We start from the raw sequence: 25,043 nt of genomic DNA on the forward strand, positions 1-25,043 counted from the left end.
GAGGTGAGTAGAGGGCACACCTTACCTTGTTGTCAGCCAGCCTCCTAGCCTGAGACAGACTAACTATAGAAAACAAAGAGCAAAGTCATTTGAGCGGACTCAAGCTAGCTGCTGTGCCCAGTTCAAAGGGATAGGGGCAGGGTTGTAAAAGGCACTGGCTATGTTGCTGAGGGCAGGGAGGCGAGTGGCAAAGCCTTATCTGGCTAATGACAACCTGGCCTCAGACTGGCTGGACTGCCAGCTTTGGAGCTGCCCGAAGAGTTGTCCAGGGCAAGTGACTCTGAAGTGCTTTTGGGAGACTGTTCTCGAGGTGGCAGTGACACCTGGTGGCCAGTGATGGCCAAAGCCTCCAGGCTATATACTTTTGAAACCTTCCTATAGGCCATGCCCTCGCATCCCCTCCACACATTCACCAACCCTTGGGGTCTGTCTTCTGGGATCTGAGCTGAGTCTGGGGCTCTGGAGAGGTGTATGCTGCTCCTGAGACTCCTGGGAACCAAGGAGAGAACTTCGGGTAGACAAAGCTTCAGGTCACGCCAGCAGAGGTGGGATCCTGGTGCTCTCCTTCATCTTTGTTCATACCCCACCACACTGCTTCCACTTTTTAAAGTTTCCTGTAAAGTCTTCCGGAGTCAAAGGGCTGAATTGCTAATGCAGGGATTTCAGACACCAATGGGCTTTCTCTTTGGCTTGCAGGTTATACCCAGGAGAAGTGATTCTAAGACTCAGCCTTTGGAAGTATTTAGTACACATATGGTGTCCGGGAGGAAAATGAGCCTCTTCCCCTACCTTGAGCTGATCAGACCACAACTGCAATGTGGTTTCCAGTCTGAGAATCACAGTATAAACAAGGACAACCTCGAACTCTAAGAATGTGCTCAGAGGAAAGAATCTGGGGGTTGGGGCATTTGGCAAATTAACGACTTAATGTTAAAGGAGATCCAGTTGAATAGCAATACTCTCAAGGAGCCCATGACTGAGTACCTTCAGGTCTCCGGTGCCTGGTGCCCAAAGGCAAACCTGCTGGAAGACAGGAGTAAACTAACACTAGGAGAGGAAATGGCTGCCTTGGGAACTGGTGTGTGTGGCTGCCACGTCACTGCTGATGTTCCTGCAGGGGCAAGATGAGTACATGTCAGGGCTATGGTGAAAGTGTGGGCTGGGGGCTAGGGCTGTTGGAGCAGGTAGCTTAAAATCCCTTTCCAGATCTGAGATGCTGTGTACTAGCCACAGACCTGGAAAGGGCAGTGATGAGACTTCAGAACTGAAAGACTGAGGCCCACAGACCTGCAGCCTGTGGCCTCTGGTGGGACATTCTACCAGTCCTTTTTACTGGTTCTCTGGACTAAAGAGATACTGAAAACATTTCCAGCCAGGTCTTTCTAGCCACGGAGGCTCAAAAAGATGAAGTCTCTTGAGTACAAGGACACAAAGACTGAGAAGGGGTTTCAGTGGGGTCTAAAGTGCCATGCAGTTAGTGAAGAGACGCAACTCAGATCCCAAACATGAGACTAAGAGGGACTCACATAGCTTAGAAGAAGTAAATTTAGGACAAATGAAAGGTCTTCCTGCTTCCCACAGCAGGACTGGCTTTAGGGAATTAGTTCCCCAGTGAGTATAAGCTGAAAATGTGAGATTTGAAGCAGGTTCAGATAAAGTCACTAGTGACCAGATCCTTTAGCAGACTATTAAGGGAAACTGACTATTTTCAGGCTGTCTTAACTTTTAAGGGACATCTTTAATCACTTGAAGCTGACATTCTGACCTTGGGTGACCTGGCCCTCAGTGCCTCCATAGGTCTCATGGATTGCCCCCGTGGGACACTTCTTATGTCCTTAGGAAATCACTGATCATGGGAGGGCCCCAATCCAGGAGATGAGCTCTGCCCTCAGAGTAGCAATTTCCCTCGTGAAAGGAGGAGGAAGAAGAGCTCATCCTTGGGAACCTTTTATAACCTTTCCGAGGAAGGAAGGTGGGCACTGGTGACTGCTGGGGTGATCTCAGAAAGATCCCAAGGTGCCTGAAAACATGCTGTCCCCTTTGCTCTAACTGAACCTACAACCTCCCAACCACATTCCTTCCTGCTGCCTCATTCCCCCTGGGGTCTTAGACCGGGGGAGCAGAGCCTGGGGGAGCTGATCAGAATAGCTCTGTGGCGTGTCCGGCAAGGAGCTTGGCCTGGCCTCTTTCCTGGGGCCAGACCCTGAGACCCTTTCCCAATTTCCTGTCTCAGATATGCTGAGCAAGCACAGGCCTTCCTCCTTGGTGGGGGCAGCTGGACTCGGGCCAACAACTCTGAAAAGTTGAGTCACTCAGTGTCTTTCCTTCCTCAGCTTTCTGTCCTGCTGGGACCTCAGATAGGAGCTCCTGTCTCCCAGCTTGTCTGCTGAAAGCCACAGGGTAGCAAGTTAAAGGTGCCTTTGACAAAACCCCACAAACCCTCATCCATGGGCTTGCTTTCTCTCCTAGACTGTGATTGCCTGTCCATTTACCTCAACAGCTAATATTTACTGTTTCTGAAATGACTTTTCTGCATCTTCAGGGGCCTCACTGGAACAAGTTAGTGATAATACAGAGGGCATGGTATAGCCTAACCCAGAATCCCCTACATACTGAGCCACTGTGCACCAGGTGAAAGGAAGCCACCCAACAATACTTTCTCCATTGACACATGAAATTCTAGAGCTTCATTAAAGCTGCATTCCTTTGGATTGATATTTATTATTATTTAAATAATAGTAATGATGGTCACATATATCAATGCTTTGCCTAGCACTGTACAGTTTACAAAGCACAGTCACTATTTTGAGCCTCACCACCCTATGTGAAATGGTTTGGGCTGGTATTTCTATCTCTGTTTCATACATCAGCAAAGAGAATGCAAATGACTTCTCCAGAGTCACACAGTCACACAGGAGTGCTGGATCTTCTGATCCACAGTTCAGGTAGTGGTCTACAATAATAGGCACTATGCCTTTTTCATGTCCCCACCAGAGCACAGGGGAAGGTAAGAATGGAGAGAGCTGGGCCTTTGTGACCTTGTGTAAGGGAAACCCTTGCTTTCCTGACAACCAAGTGCTAAACTTAGCCAACCTAGAGGAGCCTCTGAGCTATACCTGCCTCTCTCCTGTCTCCCTGATTTCTCAGATTACTAAAGCCCAATGGGTTCATCAGAGTGGGATACCAGCCCAACCAGCTTTGATGGAGAGCAGCAGCCCTCTACTTGCCAAGGCCCTCAAAGCCTGTGCCTCTGCTCAGGCCCAGTAGCCCTGGCATCTTGCTGGGCTCAAGACTCTGCAGCTAAGAAGGGCTTGTCTCCTATCTCAGACACCTAGAGAAATGAAAAATGCATGAAAGAATTAATGGAATCCCAGAGACAGAAAAACCTGTAGAAGACCTCTGGCTTCAACTTGATGACGTCCTCCACAGTATCTCTGATCAGAGTTTGTCCTGGCCCTGTTTAAACACCTCTAAGGCCTGGAAGATCATTGCAACCCAAGCTAGCCCTTGACCTTGATCAGATTTACATTTGACTAACTTTGATTTTCTACTCAGTCCTAGGTGTTTCCACGGTTACCTCACTTAGTCCTTCTAATCTGCCTATTTAAAAAACTGAGACTCAGAGATTAAGTAACTTTCTCAAAGTCGCATGAGGAAAGATGTCATTTCCACACTTTTCACCATCCTGTGTGCTCCACGTACCCATTTTAATTCCACTGGTGTCACCCTTAAAGAAGCACCAGAATTGGTTGCAGTGCTCTCTTGTGGGGCTTATCAACCCAAAGAGCAGTGAACCTGTGACTTCCCTTTCTGAAGCCTCTCTAGCGTAAAATTTTTTGGCAATGGCATTGTAAATGGACAACCTCTGAGCTTTTTGTCATTCTATAAGCCCAGGGTTGTTTGTTTGTTTTGTTTGTTTGTTTGTTTGTTTGTTTGTTTTTTCCCCTTAAGGGGCTGTAAGGCCATTTATTCCCCCTTCTTTTTTGAGTGCAGCTGGGCACAAGCATTGGACTACACGTTCTTACCTGTTTGAGTCAACTCAACTTCCTGAGGGAAACTGTAGTTCAGTCTGGCCATGAGCTCCTGCTGTGGGCTGGCTATAGGCCAGACTTTGGCAGTGACGCCAGAGTGGCCAGACTTCTGTGGAATTAAGCATCCCAGGCAGTTCTTGGTGACTGGAGACAGATCCCATGGTAGCCAAACCCCACGGGAATACCCCTCAGCCCCAACAGATGGAAGGCTTGTGGGCGGAGCCAGAGGGTCTCAGCCTGGTAAGGGACAGTCCTAGGGGACCCTGGGAAGTCTTCAGTCCACAACCTCAGTGGAGCCAGGGAAGGGAGAAGCTCCCTAGGCGCCAGACAAGGGTGGCCAAAGCATATTCCCAGGCTCCAGCTCAAAGGACCGCCTCTGGGAGCTCTTTCTCTGAAGCTTTTAGAAGTGAAACTTTTGGGCTCAGTTTATCCTTGGGTGTCTTATTTTTATATTTCTTAGGCTGAGGAGAGCCAGGGCCAGCCTTCATTGGTATGATTACCCGTGTCAAGTCATCCAGTCAGTGTCTGGTGTTCTACCATTAGAGTTTAATCTATGGGATTTTAAAGTCCCTCCCCCGCCCCCAACACACCCTGCCACCAGAATCATAAACTGTCAGGATACAAGGAACCATGGTGTTCACCTAATCTATCTCATGTTTAGTGAAAGAATATCTCTACAATATCTTTGTCAGGTAATTCTCTAGCCTCTGCTGAACACACCCACCTCCCAAGATAGCCTCTTCTACTGTTTTCGCTATATAAAGTTCTTCCTGTAACTGAAAGTCTACTTTTCCAGAGCTTTTGCCCATTGGCCCTGGCTCTGCTCTCTTGTTATATGGTCTTCCATAGCCCTATCTGAAAATAACAATTCTCTGAGAGGAGAACATCTTAAGCTATTCTTGACCGATGTCTGAGGTGATTGGCAGCAGTCAGTGGTATGAGGTGAGGCCTTGGGGAAAGAGAACTGGCAAGAGACAGTCTAGTGGCTCCACAAACTGTATGAATTTGGTGTCTTTCATCTGAGTATCCTTTTCAGTCAATTAGAGGGCATAACACTGATGGCTTGTCAGGGAGCCCAGAGGAGGCTTTGTTATCACAATTAAATAAAGTTCTCCAAAGCCTAGGAATAGAGCACTGCAGGGGGTATTCCATCATGGGAGTAAGACAGAGTTTCAGAAGAAATTCCTTATCAGCATCACCATGACCATCATCTGTTGCATTTACTTAGCACCTACCAGGGTCAAATGCTTATAGATAGATAGATAGATAGATAGATAGATAGATAGATAGACTCACTTCTTTTGAAGAAAGATGGGTGCAGAGGAGTGAAATAACTTGCCCAAGGTCACAAAGCTAGTTAGTGGCAGATTTGGATTGAACCCAAGGTCTTCCCAACCCAAAAACCTAAATTCCTCAATCACTCTGCTGCCCAGTCTTAAAGACTTGCTGCTGGAGACCTAGGCAGCAGTGTGTGTGTGTGTGTGTGTGTGTGTGTGTGTGTGTGTGTGTGTTGGGACGTGGGGCTGATGCCCAACCTAGTCAGAGCATGTGAGAAGCCCAGGTAGAAAGGCTATCCTGCTATCCTGGTGCACCCATTACCAGACACTGTATCCTGGCCCCAGACTTCTCCAGTTGGCAGCCAGGTTGTGAGAGAAGAGATCACAGTGAGAAAGAACCCTTGGGCCTAGGGTTTCCCTGACTTCAGCTGGGTTAGGTGGTCTTGATGGAAGCAATTTCTGATTCTTTTAGGCTTGTTTTAATTTTATCTTCTGTACCTGATATACAGGCAGATACCTCTGCTGGCCTCAATTTTAATTCCCTAACTTGAGCATTTCCAGAGCTGCTCACTGGATTTGATACCAAATTCAGTACAATTTAACTTCTATGATCTAACAACATTTGTCTTCTAAAGACTTATACTCTAGTCCTTTTTGGATTTTCACTGTTACTGTGTTTGCATGTTCATTTATTTAACAAGCATTTATTAAGGATATCTTATTATACTCAGCCCTGTGCTTGATGCTGTTGGTAAAATTTTGATAGTCTTGAATTTTCCAAAATATTCCTGATTCCAACTGTTTGAATTTTTTAAATAAATAGTTCCTGTACCAGGCCTTATATCCCACTTTTTCTTTGAAAACAATGGGCATTGTATTTGTTGGAAATTCAAGAGAAAATGAAGACACATAGTTCTCTGAAGCATCTGTCTTCTTGGGGGCATCATCCCCAGTCTTCAGGATAAAAACAAAGGCTCTCTTCAGTAGTATGAGTCTCCAAAGTGCTGTTTCAGGATTTCAGAGAAGACATCACAGTCGAAAGGTTTCATGGGTGAGGTAGAAAGTGACTTAAACCTCTAGGATGTGTTGGATGGGATTGGTAGAACAGGAGAAAAGGCATTCCTGGAAGATAATCAGCACAAACAATGGAGTGGCCTACCCTAGAGAATAAACAGTGAGGGGTCAGGCCTAGAGGGAACAGGTGTGTTTAGGGCATGAGGCAAAGAGAAGGCTAGGAAGGTCAATTATAACCATGCTGAAGCAAGTTTTGGATGTCAGCCTGAAGGATGTGGTTGTCATCTTGCTGGTAATGGGAAGAAAATATGAGCATCAGACTGCCTGGCCTCACAGCCCAGCTGCATCAGCCTCTACTGTGTGACTCTGTGAAAATTACATGACTTAGCTAGGCCTCAGTTTCCTTATCTAAAAATTAGAGATGTTGATAATAATAGCATCTACCTCATAGAGGTCTTATGAGGTTTTTGGCAATACTGCATGAAAGTTCCCAATATGTTACCTGGCACATATGCAGCGTTAGCTATAAATTATTTAGAGCAGTAAAGTGACACAATTAGGAAAGGAGTATAGGAGAACAGCAGGTAGGCATGGAGAGAATAGATTGGAGAGAGAGGAGACTATTTTGGTAGTGGTAAAGTAGTAGGAGTACTAGTACTAGGAGTCTAGTAGTCTAAGCAAGAAATGGTACAGGCCTGACCAGCATTGGTTAGAAGAAGGTGGTGAATCTTAGAAGCTGATGGGTCTTGCTGCTGACTGGATGGTGTGGTCTCTAGCTGGTGTGTTGGGTGTGGGTATTTTGGTGCCAGAGCTCAGAACAAGCATGGACCCCATGACAAGGCTTGGAAGAAGGAGAGGGAAAGTATTGGTGCGATTCCTGTGATCTGTGAGGGGGTGGGGAATGTAGATAGAACACACACCCTCTGATGTGGTGGCGCTAAGGACATTTCAAAGGCCCCCTGCCTCCCACTGCCCCAAATCTTCTTAGTAGAACAGTCTTAAGCAAGGTTGTTAAAGACCATGACACTGGAGAGGGTAACACTTTGGCTCTCCTTGAGTGGAGCTGAAAACAGGCCTTAATAGGCAGGAGAAGAGACTGATGGTGAGAATCAGAGGCCCATAGGAAATAAGGAACAGGAGAGATGGTTTTCATGTGGGAGTAGGGCCGAGGGGCACTGAAAGAGGAAGTGGGAGAATGCTAATGACATTCTCAGCCCATTTCACAGCCTTGCCCTTGCAGCTCCCTCTGTGACATCACCATCAGCACACTCGGCAGCCCTTTGGTTTTACAGACCATTTCCCTTTTACTGAATTTAAGCTCCAAGTCCTCACTGCCTCTAATTCAAATGTAAGACAAACTGAAGTCACATGCATATTTGATCCTGTCTGGGCATAATCAGAATCCTAGCTGGGAGGAGAGGGAGCTTGGGAGTGGAGCCATGTTGTTGGGTAAAATGTGATTATGCTATCTGAGAAGGAAAAACAGCCTGGCCTTGAGCACTTTTACTAGCATTAACATCTTACTGCTTCCCTCTGGGTAAGAAGGGTTCCTGGGGTGGGGGGAAACAGACTACTGCCCCCTCCTTTAAGTCCTTCCCTGTGGGGGTTCCAGTGCAGCCCAAAGAGTGGATCTGACCCCAGAGCCAGCCCAGAGCTGATCCCACCCCAGAATTAACTCCACAGAAGAAGTGAAGCAAGTCTAGGTTAGTCACCTAGTCCAGGCAGGCCCTGCTCTCAGGACCCTTGGAATTGCCTAAGGCAACCCACCCTCTGGAGTTTGGTGTTGATCCTTTCCTTCAGGAAGCCGGGCCATGAGTATGAGGGGAAACTGGACAGCAGGCAGCCACCAGAGAAGAAACCAGATGCTGTTAGAAGATTCAAAGCTTCTGAACAGAATACGTCTAAAAGGGAAGGAAATGAGAAGGGGGGAGGGGGGCACTGCCTACCAGTATGGGACTAAGGCCCAGACCCCCTAGACCTGTGCCCCAGCAACACTCCAGATGTTGAGATCTCCCTTGAGGCATTTCTGGAACAGCAGAAGCCTCTAGGCCAGATCCCATGGATCCCATCAGATCCCACTACACTCATGCCATGGAGCCACAGGGTTTCTCTTTGGAATCTGCTCAGAGTTTTGTTTTTATCTCTTTTGCATTTTGTCTTCCAGAGTGGAACACTTAAGGATCCGGACTCAAGCAAGACCCCACCTCAGCGGCCAGCCCCTCAAGGTTGTTTACAGTATATTCTCGACTGTAATGGCATTGCAGTAGGGCCCAAACAAGTCCAAGCTTCTTAAAGTGATTGGTAGTTCATTTTTCAAAGCAGAAATTTTAAGCCAAAAACAAACAAGGAAAGAAAGGAAAGCGGGGAGGGGAGCAACACTCCCCCCACCCCCCAGTGGTGCCGTTTCTGCGTTCTTTCAATGCTGACTGGACTGTGTTTTCCTATGCAGTGTCAGCTCCTCTGTCTGGTTGTTTACCTGTTCCTGTTCGTGCTTGTAATGCTCACTTATGTTTCTCTGTATAACTTGTGATTCCAGGGCTGTTTGTCAACAGTGTACAAAAGAATTGTGCCTCTCCCAAGTCCAGTGTGACTCTATCTTCTGGGTGGTTTGATAGTATTTTTTAAAGTATTACATAATGTGGGGTGAAATAGAACTGAGGGGGGTGGACAGGGGAGAAACGAAGACCACAAAAATAAAACCCAACTCCTCTCCTTCTCCCCCCCAGACTCAGATTAAAGCACCCCCCCACCCCCTGCTTACCTCCATGAGTGTGCTTGGGATCTTCAATGAATTGTGCTTTTTGCTTCCTTTCTGCATGACTAGGGTAAATAGATAGAAGTTTAAGAGATTTTCAAGGTCTAATTTCCATAGCTTCATCCGTTGAATCTGAAGGCATCCACCTTTTTCTCCATTTGCTAAAAATTTGGTGCAGTTTGAGTTTATGTGAATAGGCTGGCTGTGCCTGTAGAGCTCTCGTGTTTTTAGTGATGACATGAAATATAAAGAACAAGCTATTTCCAGGAATGTGTTCTGTATTTTACATCGAAGTGTACCTTCTTTTTTATTATTAACTAATTAGCTATGAGATTAGACAAAAAAAAAATGGGGCCGCTGATGTGCAATATCAAAGTGAACTTGTGAGTATTTTCTGTGTGTTGATCTCAGTCCCCCTAAGTTGTTTCTTCTTTGTTGCTGTTTCTGAATTGGCCATATTATGCGCTTCTGTGAAACTGAGGCTGCTTTTTATTCCCCAAAGCTTGACCTATGTACAGAGATGATTCTGTAGTGATTTTGGACATAGGATTCAGGAAGCTACTGAAAGTCTGAGAAGGATTCAGCCACTGTGCTCTTGGCCTCTCCCTAGGCATCATGAGACCAAATAAAAAATGTCCCATTTCACAGAGTGGGTACACTGCTACAGAAGTCTGAGGTGGACTCCTGCTTTCATTTCCAGCTCTGATAAGAGCCCTCCAGAAGTCAGAGAATGAGGGTTTTTCTTTTTCCTGGGAAGAACTGTCTCCAATTTTAGCTTGTGTGTGTTTGGGGCAGAGGCTCCACAGCCATGGCTCTTGAAGAAACCTTACCAGTTTGCCCTCTTTCCTCTGACACACAGTTCCTGGGCAGTGATGAGGCAGGTATTTAAAGCAGGCCTCGGCTTCAGTGCCTCCTCCTGCCATCTCCTAGCCAGGTTGGGACAGGCACTGAGTGGTCTCCTCTGGCATGATGGTCCGTGGGAGATCATGCTAGCAGTTTGCATTTTAGAGAAATGCTTCTAGCTCTACTTTCACATTCCTCTCACTTCTATACTGACATGTTACTGTTCTGGATTCCAGGTCGGAGGAATAAATAGTGCCGATAGTATGATTTATGTGTCCAGGGGCATGTGCCCCAGTTTCTCCTTGGGTTGCTGGCAAATTCTGAGGCTACAGGGAAATGCACTGAGTGTGAGTGTTCTCATCTGTGACCCCTCCCTTAGATGATGGTGGTGATGGTCGATCTGTTGTAAATATATACACATATGCATTTATGCACTTCCAGGTGGGTTGCATAAGAATCAGGTCCTTAAATACCTCCCAATCTGATGAAATGGTAGAAAGGAATAAAGCAACATTTCCCAGAATGGAGGAATACCTTTTATTTATTTTTTACTTATTATTTATTATTATTTTTTGTCCAAGCAGTGAGCTGATAGTGGTGTTGCTTCTCTGCATGTTATCAGTGTGAACATCTAGGTGCTTTTCATGTGACATTTGTGAGCCACATATACAAAGTTGCCATTTGAATTCAGTCAGGCTCCAGGGTGGCTTTAGCCAAGGTCTCTCAGGTGGGGGAGAAACTGATTAGGGCTCCTACTGCCAAATGCAAGCAGGCAGCGTATCCTGACTATTATGTGCCCTCAGGCAGCATGCTAAGGAACAACTCTGTGGCCTGGGGGACATCCGTGTCACAGTATAGGATTGCTGTTCAGGTGTTTTGTACCCATTTCTTTTCTGATGTTGTCCCCTTTTTTTGTACCGATCCAGCTGGGAGAACCTCAGCCAATGCTGGAAGAGTGATTTAAGTACCTCTCTTTTGTGACTCTCTTGTACAGCTTAATGTGCAATAAAGGAAAAGTTATATCTGTCTTCAGTGTTAAGTTGTAAAGTTTCTGGCTATTCAAGCATCTCTGTACAAGTGGGAAAGAATTCAGGTTCCTGGTACAAGAGGCTGAGCTATCAACCTGCTGTACTTTACAAGAAAAGGCTATAATACAAACGATGCCAAACTTTGGAAGAGGCAGAACTGGTTAACGTGGAATATGCTGATCTTTCGTCTTCATCTTCACTATCTTCACTGGTTATCTGATTTGAACTTGGAACTTCAAGTTTTCAATGCAAAACTCCATTTCTTTATTCCTTTATGTATTTATTTATGTATAACTAACCCTGGTATTTACTGGTAATTGATAAAGAGGAGCCCATGCCATGTGGTAGGGAGATGGTCTGATGATCATGGGTGCACAGTGTTGTAGATGTATAAATCTGCCTCTCTAGAGGGTATGGGTATTCTGGTGTTTCTAGGAAACTAAGTTACAACACAACTCTTAGCTTCTCTTGAGTTTCTAGAAGCCTACTCCTTACAGCGGGCCCATGAATGTGGACTCTGGGAATGAGACTGAGAAATTGGATCTCTCCGACCAATTATGCATCATTTCCACTAGTCAGTATGCACTGATGGGGACATCTTTTGACTTTTGAGTACAGGAACCCCCTTAGCAAAATCTGAGCAATCAGGTATCACACTTACTGCCTGACAAGCCCCAGAGGAAGGATGGCCTTTTTTTTCTCTCCAGGCCACCAGATGGTTTTCTGTCTCATGCTGGGAGAACAGTATCCCTACCCTTTGGGGGGCAGGTGGGGCTCTTTGCCAGATGGTGCCCACAACATCCCCAGGGGAGCATAGGACTTGGGTTTCTGGAAAATTTCCACCACATACACCTGGGAGGGAGTGGAGCCCCCTGAGGATGGGACTAAGGGGCAAAAAGCACATGGAAACAAAGGATTGACCCTAGTCATGTGCATGGGCTAATGTTAAAATGAAGCTCTGGTGGGGTGGGGCGTGACAATCAGACATGTGCAGGTCAGGAGCCGAACAAAGGCCAGCTGGGTAAAACCATCACAAGTCTGTGATCATCAATGGTCATAAAGCACACAATGCTTTTTGAAGAACTTTCTGGTCCATTAACATCTTTGAAACACTACCTGAACACTGTCTGAAAGACAACTAAGACTAGGGATTACTTTTTAATAGTTTTATGGTTGTAAACACCAAGGTGCAGAGAAGTTTGCTGACTTGCTCAGGGAGTCACTAGTAGACTATGTCTTGGTTTTTCTGACGCCCAGCCCTGTGCTCTTTCCACTGCCCTGTACTATGTCTGCTGCGTGGAACTCGAGGCCTCCTAGGCCTGCATGGGGTGGGTTGCCCTATACCTAAGGAACCTCTGGAGAGGAGGGTTGGGCTCCCTGTGGTCTGGGAGGATTTCTGTAAAAGAGCTTGCCTCTGACCAGGGCTGCTCCTGTCATGGTTTCTTCCCTGTCCTGACTTCTGTGCCTGAGGGGGTGTGTCTCTGAGGTGGAGCTAGTGGTGGTTGGATGAATGGGGAAGCCAGGGACTGGCTCTGGAGCCCTTCAGAGCCTCTGGGTGGCTTCTCATAATAGAGCTTATCCTTTTGGTAATTAACTAACCCCACCCCATAAGATGTAGATTCTAATAAGGAAACCCTTTGATATGGTTAAATTATGAAGTTTTTCTTGTACTGAACCTAGGGGGCCCTGGGCAACCCCAAGGAATGCAACCCCCAGGCAAGGTGCTGCCTCCACGCCGGCCTCCCCCTGGACCATCACTGCCACCTTCCTCCTCTTCCTCCTCCTCCTCTTCTTCCTCCACCACCCACGGAGATGCACCCTCCAGCAGCAGCTCCCTGGCAGAGGTCCAGCCACCCCCGGCTGCTCCACCACAGAAGCCCCAGCCTCACCCACAGCTCAAGTAAGAGACGACTCAGCAGCTCCTTCCCCTCTCCCCTTCCTGCCCCTCCTCACAGGACTTAGGCTTCAGAGCTGCTAGAAAGCACCTTCAATCAGGCTTCCTTCTACAGATATTTTTGTGGGGCTTTTTTGGGGTTTTGGTTCTGGGTTATTTTTTTGGTTGGGGGCATGGTTGGGGTTGATCGGGGAGGGTAGGAAAGAGGGAAGTGAAAGTCTAAGGTCTAGCCAGAAGTGCAAACCCTCCCCTTTCTTCCTGGGGAATACCAACAAGGCAGAGTTACTGCCCCCTTTCCTATTCTTATATTAGCTTAGGGTTGTTGTTTCTTTCTCTTTTTTTTAAATCCTGTCTCCCACTCTTTTTTTCCATTCCTTTTCTGTGTGTGTGTCTCTCTCTCTTTCAAAATTAAAAAGAAAAAAAAAATCCTCTTTCCTGCCTCTGACTCACAGTTTAGGGTGTGCAATCAGCAAGCCTGCCCAGAAGGAAAAGGGGGAAGTAGTTAAATCCATTTCAACTTTTTACCTTCAGCTTTGTCAGAAGGAGGTTGGTTTCTGGTTATGGTCAGAGGAGGGCCCAGATAGATACCCCGAGGAACTCCATCTTCTTGGGCTTCCTCACTCCCTAGAAGCCCTCACCACACTGCCCTGCAAGCCCTCACCACACTGCCCTGCTTCAGAGGAAGAACTGAGGGCCCCTAGAAAACAGTAATGCTGTACTTGGGATAGACAGCATCTGGGTGAGGATGGTGGTCAGTTCTACCCTCTTCCCCAGAACCAGAGACACCTCTCTGTACTGTCCCCAAATAGACCCCTGTCATCACTGCAGCAGAGACAGCTGTAGCCTTGTGGGGATGGGAGTGACCCACCAGTGCTTCTCAGAGTGAGGTGATTGGAATCTTCAGGGAGGGAGGAAAAGGAGGCACTTAGAGATAGTCTAGGCATTGTAGAGATGAGTAAACTGCTCAGAGAGATTTGGTTAATTTTCTTTTTCAAAACCACTTTGTCAGTTAGTAGCAGAGCCAGGATTAGGGCTCAGGTCATCCAGATAACTACTCTCTCTAGGTCTTTCACCCCTCATGACTGGAGGGGCATCACCCACTCCTGCTCCCCAGCTCTAGCTGGTGGCACATTTCACATCTCACCTGCCCCATAACCTCCCCTCAATACGATTGTTTTCTGCGTGCTGACTTTTAAGATCTCTTCTGCCTTCTCATTAGCCAACTCTGGCCCCAGTCTGAGGGCAGATCTTTGGGTTGCCACTGCCTTTGGGCTGAAATATCAAATAGAGCCAGCCTCTGACAACAGGCAGGAGGCTTATACGTGGTGCCCTTGGCTGTACATGCAGAAGAGGGCCCCCTCCCAGAGGCAAGCATGTTGGAGGCTCACCCCCAACCCTAATGAAAGAGAGGCCATTTATTTACAGTCACTGCAGGAGAAAAACTGCTCACACTCTGTAGAAGGGAGTTTCTGGGTCTGCACCCCAAATTTCAGGAAAGACTGAGAGTTCTACGACACCAAGAGAAGAGTTTTGCAGCCAAAAACCATCAGGATAGAGACACAGTGAAAGTCAAGGAGATATGATAGACCACTAGAGTCATCAGATCTCATATCTTCTCAAATGCTGGGCTTGGTCTCCCCTTGACCTTCTTGCCTTCACAGTTTTTCTCTCTGAATCTTTAGTCTCTCAAGGGAAAAATTCCTCCATAAAATGTGTGATATGGGTTTGTAATCAGAAAACCCAATATGTATCCACATATACACGTATGTGTCCACCTGATATGTTTCTCTTTTGCCCCTGGATTCCCTGAACCCCACAGACCTCATATCAGGGCTCCTCCAAGGAAGGCCATAAGGGCGGTCATGTCCATTTTAAGAACAGATAAATTGAAACATTTGTTTATTCCAAGTTTACTTGGAATGAGAGAAAAAAGCAGAGTATAAAGACCTCACAAATGAGAAACCGAGTCCCAGAGAAGCACAAGAGCGCAAGAAGGGCAGATCCAAGACTTTGACTCAGGTCTTCTGATGACTTCACCACTTGACAGTTGGTGGGAAAGAGAGTGCAGAGTCTAGGGTCCCCTAGTTGCTATATTTCATTAGAAGGGAAGGGTGTGAGATTCCTAGATTAGTCCTTACCAAGTAGGGACTCTGAAATGTAGCCTGTGGGCCCTTTAGTTCAGCATTAAATAAAAGGAACAGATGAGTCACACTCCTTCTCCTTCTTTCCCTTCTCTCTCTTTTCCCCTTCTCCGTCTCTCCCTTCTCTTTTTCCCCCTTCTTCCTCTCTCCCACGCTGCCCCCATCCTTTCCTGTCTTAGCAGCACTGAAGGTGAGGGTAATAGCACAGGGGCCTCCCTGGGTCTTGGTAACACTCCACTGCTGGCTTTCTCCTCCATCACCCTGGTCTCCTTTCGGGGGGGAGTGGGGGTTTGGTTGTGTATCCTCATGTCACCCTCCTTCCCTGCCTCACTGGGAACACCCCCTCTCATGTTCTCTCTGGTTTTTATCTTCAAGCAAGTCGCAGTCCCTGACAAATGCCTTCAGCTTCTCTGAGTCCTCCTTCTTCCGGTCTTCAGCCAATGAGGATGAAGCCAAAGCGGAGACCATCCGGAGCTTGAGGAAGTCCTTTGCCAGCCTCTTTTCAGATTAGCTCTTCAGATACACTGGGGCACCTAGCCCACCGGGAAAGGCATCTGAGACATTTGACAATAGTCAGCCATGCTTGGTGGTGATGTCCCATGACCTTGATGTGTGTGCCCCTTCCTCTGCTCTGTTGTGCTAAGTGATATTGTGCAGCTTAGAAAAGACGATGTGAAAGTCTCAGGGCAGGTGCCTAACCAGGAAAGGGTACCTGACTTCAGGTAGAATAGAGCTGTTTTCCTGTAGTCCTGACAGCTTCCTCTCAGGTCATCATTCGCTGTGAGTTTAGTGGCCTTATTGTGACAGCGCCATCATGTCTTACTCTTCTTCATGAAACCAGAATTCCCTTCACTGAGAACTCTTGGTAGCTTAACCCAGCTCAGATGCAGTGCTAAGCATGCCCCCCACTTTAGTCAGTGCTACCTGTTTAGGGAGCATACACCTACCCAAAAATGCTCTTGGCTCTAAGTGTTAGGAACTTACCCACACTTGGATCCTTTGTCATACCTGTTCACTGTTTGAAACACACCTGCCCAACACAAGACATTCCTCCACCACTATCATGGTAAAGCACCTTTAGTCTGTTGATTCTGGAGAGAACAGATCTACAGCGTTCCCGCCCCTTTTCTCTCCTCTGGAGAGCAGTTCTTATGTGCGTGCTGCAGTGATCTTGAGCTCTGAAGCTGCACTGTAGAGAATGCATGCCACTGTAACAGCAGTATGCCAAGTTTTGTGTTCATCTCCAAATAAATGTTAAGACCTTTGGTGTAATAAAAGCAGCAGCATTAACCAGCATTTGATTCAGCCATGAGGTCTCCCCTAGGCCACCCTTTTGGTTGAGAGAGTGTATGTGAGGCATATGTGTGTGTTTGCAAGTGTAGGGAAGGGAAAAGTCCAGGAGAGTGAAGCTGTTTGTGCCAGTATGTTTGTGAATGTGCTTATGTGTGAGTGACTGTTTGCAAGTGGTTGAGAGTATGGCTATCCTTTAGATGCCACTTACGCTGGGCCTCCTGACACCTCCCGGTGAATGTTTCCTGCAGGACAACTGAACATTCTTCAGTAACTCAGCATTTCCACCAGTTTTACTGAATTTTTAGCCTTTCTAATATGCATAGCACCCTGCTCCTGGGGCAGTCAAGTTAGACCTACTTGTCTGGTCCATCAAGCTCCTCAGCTAAAACCCACATGGTGGTACCAACAAGGCTGGACCCATCTGCTCTGATGAGTGGAGTCCCACGGGCCTGGCCCCAGGCATCCGAAAGAGGCCTGTGATTGAGGGTGGGCTCTGAGGGACTTCACTCTGGCTTCTTCAACAAGAGTAGGTTCCCGAAGACCACAAGTACTGTGAAGATAAACTCAACATGTGCACTAATAAATGGAAATCAGTATATTAACATGATATCTATATAATTTCCTACACATACCCATCCTAACTCAGCAAAATAGCTTTCAGCCAAATGCCACTATCTTGCTAACCCTCCTCACAAGCAGTAGATGCTGAGAAGGCAGAAGGTGAAGTTGTCTGACACTAGTGTCGCCTTTCTAATTCACCCCATGATTTCAGGGTTCAAGGATCCAGAACGCTACCTTCTTCTTACACTTAAAAAACAAGAAGCAGAACTTCCCATTGAGTGACCCGTGGGAGTGTGGGGGCATGGCAGCCCTCCTCCCTCAACAACACACATAACTAGGGAACAAACTATTTTTTTTTCAACGTTTTTTATTTATTTTTGGGACAGAGAGAGACAGAGCATGAACGGGGGAGGGGCAGAGAGAGAGGGAGACACAGAATCGGAAACAAGCTCCAGGCTCCGAGCCATCAGCCCAGAGCCTGACGTGGGGCTCGAACTCACGGACCGCGAGATCGTGACCTGGCTGAAGTCGGACGCTTAACCGACTGCGCCACCCAGGCGCCCCAAACTATTAACAAACTAAATAAAAAGGTGGGGGCAGGGAACTCCCTATACTCCAGGGAATTGACCTTCAGGGTTACTTCTATATCCAGCAAAAAGTCTGCCACTTGTAGTCACTTATGTCCCTCCTGATTCTAAAAATATTTAATAGGATGTATTAATCAAAAAGCATTTATTGAGCACTTGTTGTGAGTGTAAACATTGTGATGGAGGCAAAGAAATATGTACCAGCACTTTCATAGTGCTTACTAAGTTTCAGGCACAATTCTAAGTACTTAGCATATATCAATTCATTTATTCCCTCCAACAATCCTATATTATGGGTATTGTTACTATTTTACAAATGAAGAAATGGAGGCACATCCAGATTCATTAACCTGCTAAAGTTCACCCAGCTGGTATGCAGTGGAGCTGGGATTTGAACCCACATAGTGTAGCAGTATAACTCATGGCCTGGACAGCTTTGCTATATTATTTTTATTTTACCTGGCAAAGGAAACAAGATGTAGTTTTACTGAATGGTACATAATGTGAAAGCAAAATAAGAAATATACACAAAAATTCTTTGCACCCATACCTTCCTCCTTCCTTTACCTTCTATCAGTTGGCCCCAGGGAGAAGAGGGGTGGGAGAAGGTTGGAGAACTTATCAGTGTTGACCCCTCGTCCTAGAACCATGAGTAACACACACAATATATCTTATTCTGATTGGATATAGTTATGGTTCTTAAAAAATTACTCATTCTTTCACATGTGATGTCAGACCAAAAACCACAAGTGGCTTATTTAGAAAATGAGTCAGCCAGGAACTGCTAGGGTGACAAAAAGGGGAGGCATTTACTATAGGTCATGTAGCACCCTGGTCCAGAGGACACATGGATTCTATTCAACTCTTAGTAATGGGGTGGGGCCAGAGGTGGGAGAGTTTCATTTTGAAACACCCCTCTTGGTACGTAATAAAGCTGGCCCCAGAGACCAAGAAATTTGCCACTTGCAACAATCAATAAATATTTGATGAATACCATGGTTAAAAAAATGACCTAAGGGTTGGTGATAGTCCACTATAGATCTTGAAGCCTTCAGTCTGCAGGCCAATTGTGACCACTCTACAGCCATCTCTGCAGCTGACGGGGATTCCCTACCCACATCTTTACCCCAGAGTAATAGAGATAGAACACCTCATCCCTACCACATGGAACTCCCCATATCCTTGGGTCAAGATGAATTAATTCTGTTTATGTATTTGTTCAAAACTCTTTATTGTATACTTACCAAGCTCAATACATTTTGTAGGAAGAATATAAAAATGAGTTAAGCAAAGATTCTGCCCTCATAAAGTTTACCATCCAGTAGGGGAGGTAGCATATATACAAATATAAAGAAGAAAGTGGCCAATGTCATAAGACAAATGCAGTCAAAATGTTAGTTTGGAAAAAAATTAAGCTTGATAGGTATTGGTGAGGATATGGGAGACAAAACTCTTACACACTGCAAGTGGGAACATATGTTGGTACTGCCACTTTGAGGAACAATTTGGCAATATCTAATGCACAAACCCTATAATTCAATAATTTCTAGACATTCATTCTAGAGAATCTCTTGCACATGTACTCAAGGAGGCAAGTAAAAGCATATTAGCTGCAGCACCATTTGTGCAAAATAGAAACAACCAACTTTCTGTCATGGGGGAATTAGAACATAAATTGTGATTTACTCATAAATTGGAATACCGTATAGAAGTTAAATAAAAATATTTGAGGAATTCAGTTAAGTTCAGATAAGATACGGAAGGAGTATGAAAAATATGAGTGAAATAACAGTAAAATGGACAAGTAGTAGGTGTTATGGGAGTGGAGCATACCTGTAGCTTGGGTGTTCAGAGAACGGGGCACCTTACTAGTGAGCTGTGAGCAGCCCACAGGATGAGGAGACATGGCCACTGGGAAAATGGGGTGAGCACACAGAATGCAGTCACTGAATTGTACAACTGGAAATTTCATCTAGTTCTGTCCTCTCATTTTACAGATGAGAAAACTGAAGCCCAGGCAACTTAAGGAACTGGCCAAGGTCATGAAGAAAGTTAGTAATAGCAATAATGACTCTCAGTCCTAGGTGCCTGATGGGCCATTAGAGACACTGTCCATCATGAGATAAATGAATGGGTTTCATTTCCAGGAGCCCTCCTGGGAGGAAGAGGCTTACAAAGCATTTCAGAGGCCAGGAAAGAAATGGGATGAGACAATGCTGGGCCACAGGAAGAGCCTGGAATCAAATATGGGTTTAAATCGTGTCTTTGCTAATTGTTAGCTAGTTGACTTTGATTATAGCTTTTCTATAATCTGAGGAGATTATTTTAATAATTCAATAAGCTAAGTCTCTTCAGGAAATGGTGCTGGGAAAACTGGACAGCTGCCTGCAAAAGAATGAGCCTGCACCACTTTCTTACACTGTACACAAAATAAACTCAAAATGGATTAAAGGCCTAAATGTGAGAGCTGATACCATAAAATTCCTAGAAGAAAGCAGGCAGTAATTTCTCTAACATTGGCTACTGAAACATTTTTCTAGATATGCCTCCTCTGTCAAAGGAAATGAGACAAAAGCAAAATTAAACAAGTGAGACCCACCAAAATAAAAAGCTTCTGCACAGCAAAGGGAACCATCAACAAAACAGAAATGTAATCTATTGAATGGGAGAAGATACTTGCAAGTGATATATCCTATAAAGGGTTAATATTCAAAGTATATAAAGAACTTCCACAACTCAACACACACACACACACACACACACACACAGAATCCAATTTTTAAAAAATGGGCAGAGGATCTGAATAGACATTTTTCATATACAAATGGCCAAAACTCATGAAAAGATGCTCAACACTGCTAATCATTAGGGGATTGCAAATTAAAACCACAGTGAAATACCACTTCACACCTGTTACAATGGCTAAAATCAAAAACAAGAAATAAATGTCGGCAAGGATGAGGAGAAAAGGGAAACCTCGTGCACTGTTGATGGGAATGCAAACTGGTATAGCCACGGTGGAAAACAGTATAGAGTTTCCTCAAAAAATTAAAAATTGGGGGCGCCTGGGTGGCGCAGTCGGTTAAGCGTCTGACTTCAGCCAGGTCACGATCTCGCGGTCCGTGAGTTCGAGCCCCACGTCAGGCTCTGGGCTGATGGCTCGGAGCCTGGAGCCTGTTTCCGATTCTGTGTCTCCCTCTCTCTCTGCCCCTCCCCCGTTCATGCTCTGTCTCTCTCTGTCCCAAAAATAAATAAAAACGTTGAAAAAAAATTTAAAAAAAAATTAAAAATAGAATTACCATATGATCCAGCAATTCCACTACTGGGTATTTACCCAAATAAAATGAAAGCACTAATTCAAAAAGATATATGCACCCCTACGTTTATTATAGCATTATTTACAATAGCCAAGATAGGGAAGCAACCCAAGCATCCATCAGTAGATGAATGGATAAAGAAGATGTGGTCTATATATACTATGGAATATCACTCAGCCATAAAAAAGATTGAAATCTTGCCATTTGCAACAACATGAATGGACCTAGAGGGTATAATGCTAAGTGAAATAAGAGTCATAAAGGGGTGCCTGGGTGTTTCAGTCAGTTAAGCATCCAACTCTTGATATTGGCTCAGGTCATGATCTCACAATTTGTGGGTTCAAGCTGCGCATGAGACTCTGTGCTGATAGTGTGGAGCCTGCTCAGGATTCTCTCCTCTCTCTCTGCCCTTCCCCCACTCATTCATTTTCTCTCTCTCTCTCTCTCTCAAAAGAAAACTTTAAAAAAAAGTCAGAGAAAGACAAATACCATATGATTTCACTCATATGTGGAATTTAAGAAATAAGACAAATGAACAAATGAAGGGAAAAAAGGAACAAACAAAAACCAGGCTCTTTAAAAAAATTTTTTTAATGTTTATTTATTTTTAAGAGAGAGACAGAGCACAAGTGGAGGGAGGAGCAGAGAGAGAGGGAGACCCAGAATCTGAAGCAGACTCCAGGCTCTGAGCTGTCAGCACAGAGCCCAGCATGGGGCTGGAACTCACAAACTGTGAGATCATGATCTGAGCCGAAGTCAGATGATCAAACTAGTGAGCCACCCAGGTGCCTCAAAACAGACTCTTAAGTACAGAGAACAAACTGGTGGTTGCCAGAGGGGATGTGGCTGAGAGGATGGGTGAAATAGATAAAGGAAATTAAGAGTACACTAATCTTGATGAGCACTGAAAAATATATACAATTGTTGGATTATTATATTGCATATCTGAAACTAATATAACACTGTATGTTAGTTATACTTGAATAAAAAAATAATTAAATGAATTAATTAATCTAAAGTCTGTTCTAACAGTGGTTGGCGTATGAGAGGATCACAAGAAATCCTCTGCCTCATGAAGAGAACACCAGTGGAATCCCCCCTTGGCCAGGACTCCTCCAGAAGCAGCTAAAAAAATGTCAGTCGTGCTTTTCTTCATCTCCTGTAACCAGGTGGGCCTCTAGGGCAATTTCAGCCCATTAGATGCCTTTTCCTAGGGCTATGTCTTTTTAAGATTAAGTTGGTTATATTGAGTTGAGGGAAGACACCTGAGGAGGCAAATACTGCTGCCCTAGGCATCCATCCCACTAGCATTGAGCATGCACATGCACACACGCACATGCACACACACAGCCAAAACCACTGCAGCTATGGAAATGACCACACAAACCCCAGATGACTTCTAATGGGCTAAATTTTAGACACTCATACTATGTGATCATTCCTATAGTGGTGTGGTTTCCTTCAAACAATTCCTTTGGGAGACTAAACATTTATTCCAACAAGCCTGTTGGTTATGCTCAGAAAATGGTTCCCCTCAGATCTGTAACCCTCAAATTTGAATTTCTGTGATTATTGGAAGATCAGGAGTTCATTACCTGGGAAAATACAGATTCCCATGCAAACTGTCCTGCATATTGCACATTTTGGCAGGTCCTCAACACACACAAAAAAATAGTTAAGAATCATTGTTTTAGGGAGTGAATTTTGATTTAAATAAAACACTTAAGGGGTGCCTGGGTGACTCAGTCAGTTGAGCTCCTGACTTTGGCTCAGGTCATGATCTCGAGATTCATGAGTATGAGCCCCATGTTGGGCTCTCTGCTGACAGCTCAGAGCCTGGAGCCTCCTTTGAATTCTCTCCCTCTGCCCCTTCCCTGCATTTCTGTCTCTCAAAAAAATGAAATAAAACGTTAAAATTTTTTTAAACATTTAAAATTTTTTGGGGGTCAACTCTCATGATTAAGGTAGATCACACATAAGGTTCAAAATGAAATGTAACTATAAATTAATGAGATAAATTTGTGTAGTTTATAAACTGGTTCTGAAGGAAACTAATCCCATTAAAGGAGTCTCATATGTTTGGAATTATTTCTCTTTGAAATAAATGTCAAGCCCCATCAAGATTCCTGATTTTGTCAGAGAGACGATGCATTTCAACAGGCAAATTCTATTGTTTGTTAAAAATAACCTTATTACTATCTAATTCTCAAGCCAAGCACAGACTACATTCAGAATAATGTTTTTCTCCTCAAATACTCATAATCACCATCCCTTACATTTGTATAGTATTTTACAATTTATATAGCACCTTGCAATTTAAAGGCACTTTACAGTTTATAAAGCACTGAGTCTTCTATCTTTTTGTTAGATTCTCACAACAGCCCCATGAAGCTATCTCATTACATGTGATTTCTGAGTGAGCTTTGGACTCCCACTTGAAAGGTACTCTTCCTTCTACAAATCTCCTTGGACTTCAAAGCCTGTTGATTGTAAACATTTAGGGAAAATAATGCAATTATTGATTCTGTCTGATGTTACTTCCCTATTCAACACCCTATCACTTTTTGAGAACTTGCTTTCTTTCTTGGATACTGATGTAGTCACACACACACACACACACACACACACACACACACACACACACACTTGTGCTCATCCATTGGTCATATTTTCAGGTATCTTTTTTTCTCTTGTTTCACGGTCCATACTCCCCAGCCTGGCACCTTTATCAAGCAAATAACCTGAGAGAGAAAGGGGAGGAGGGAACACCAAAGAGCTGTTCCAGGGAACCCATGCCATGTGTAAATAAATGTTCCCCAGGGAATGCCACCCTTCTCATTTTCATCCACTTCCATATCCGTATAGATCTCTTTTGATAAGAGTATCCACCCTTCATTTAAGTCCTTCACAACAGAAAGCCACAGCCATCCCAGTGGATCAGGTTAAGTTCAGTGACCACCTAACAAACCCTGGTTGTTCTAGATCCTATTCTTGAGTAAGGGGCATTATTAGCTCTGTTGGATTACTGATGAGATGTAACAGGTTTGGATTCTTGGATCCACTCTAGAGTTAATGGTAATGGTAATGATAGAGAGTTGAAAGACTGTGTCCAAAGAGCCCTTTAGATGGCTCAACCAAACCTGACTTATCCATACTCTGAAGACCTTCAAACCAACCCTGAGATCTGAGTGGCTTGATGAGTAGACTGGAATGACATTTGGGCTGCTCATTTGCCTTTGGAGTTTCACTGAGCTAACACGCTATAACTCCTGGGATCTAAAAACACCTTGGGTTTGAATATTTTACACTAAAGCAGTGAGCGGTCAATAGATTATTTCTTCTTAAAGACTTTTCCTCTATTCTGTCTCCATAGCTATTATTCTGGGGTAAGACCTTTATTCATACCTCTCATTGTTTCAGTCTCCTAATTGGTCTTCCTGGTTTCAACCTCTTGCCTATTTCTGCAAGGTACACTTCTTTTAAGATCTGTGATTATCAAAATCTTTCAGTGGATTTCCAGTTAGAGAGTGGAACCCTAATTCTTTATCTTGGTAGTTAAGCCCACCTAGAGTCTGGCCTCAATTTAGCAGGGAGGCATTACGTCTATGGTTAAGTATTTGGGCTTTGGGGTTAGACAAACCTGGTTTCAGTGGGGGTTCTACCACTTGGTAACTGTGTGACCTTGGGCAAAATGACTAAACCTCTCTAAATCCTAGTTTCATTACTTGAAATGATTGTAGTTGTAATAGTACATATGTATGAGATAATGCATGTAAAGTGTTATGTGCAGGTATTGCACACATATAAAGAAAATTCTAACACATTTTATTTATCATTATTATTGTTTTTCCACCATATCTTCCCCATATTTAGTTGTAGCTAAGCTGATGTAGCTGTCCTTGTTTTTGCATTCTTCCTCTATATGCTCACTTTATTGTTTTTTGGCGATCTTCAGCTCCTTAAAAATTACTTTTTTTCTCTTCATTACTTGTCCAAATCATGCATATCCTTCAATACCCATCTGAAATATCACCTACTCCATGAAGCATTTTTTTCCACCTGAGTAGTCTGTGGTTGTTGTCTCTCCTCTAAACTCTTAGAATACACTTATTGTTTCTACTACTTACACAGATGTTTTGCAAGTTCACACAATTTTATTAAAATGTGTATATTTATTTCATCTCTTTGTTCTATTCATATCTCGAACTCTTGTTGATTTTTTTATGTTGAATTATTTTCTTCCACTTTTCATCTATCAAAGTCTATGTTTTAGGCTATTCTGAACCATATATTTTTCCCAAC

At 44.6% G+C, this 25,043-nt stretch overlaps 1 protein-coding gene across 1 annotated transcript in view; it reads left to right on the top strand.

The window, feature by feature from the left end:
- Positions 1–16,279, top strand: part of SYN2 (synapsin II) — a 196,880-nt gene extending 180,601 nt beyond the window's left edge. The window contains exons 11-13 of the mRNA XM_043588144.1: positions 8,487–8,547; positions 12,629–12,848; positions 15,359–16,279. Of these exons, the coding sequence (XP_043444079.1) occupies positions 8,487–8,547; positions 12,629–12,848; positions 15,359–15,494 (417 nt within the window). The 3' untranslated portion in view covers positions 15,495–16,279. The remainder of the gene's footprint in view (positions 1–8,486; positions 8,548–12,628; positions 12,849–15,358) is intronic.
- The last annotated feature ends 8,764 nt before the right edge of the window (positions 16,280–25,043 follow it).

The sequence above is a fragment of the Prionailurus bengalensis genome, chromosome A2 (assembly GCF_016509475.1).
Source record: "Prionailurus bengalensis isolate Pbe53 chromosome A2, Fcat_Pben_1.1_paternal_pri, whole genome shotgun sequence".
In the NCBI taxonomy this organism is placed as follows: Eukaryota; Metazoa; Chordata; class Mammalia; order Carnivora; family Felidae; genus Prionailurus; species Prionailurus bengalensis.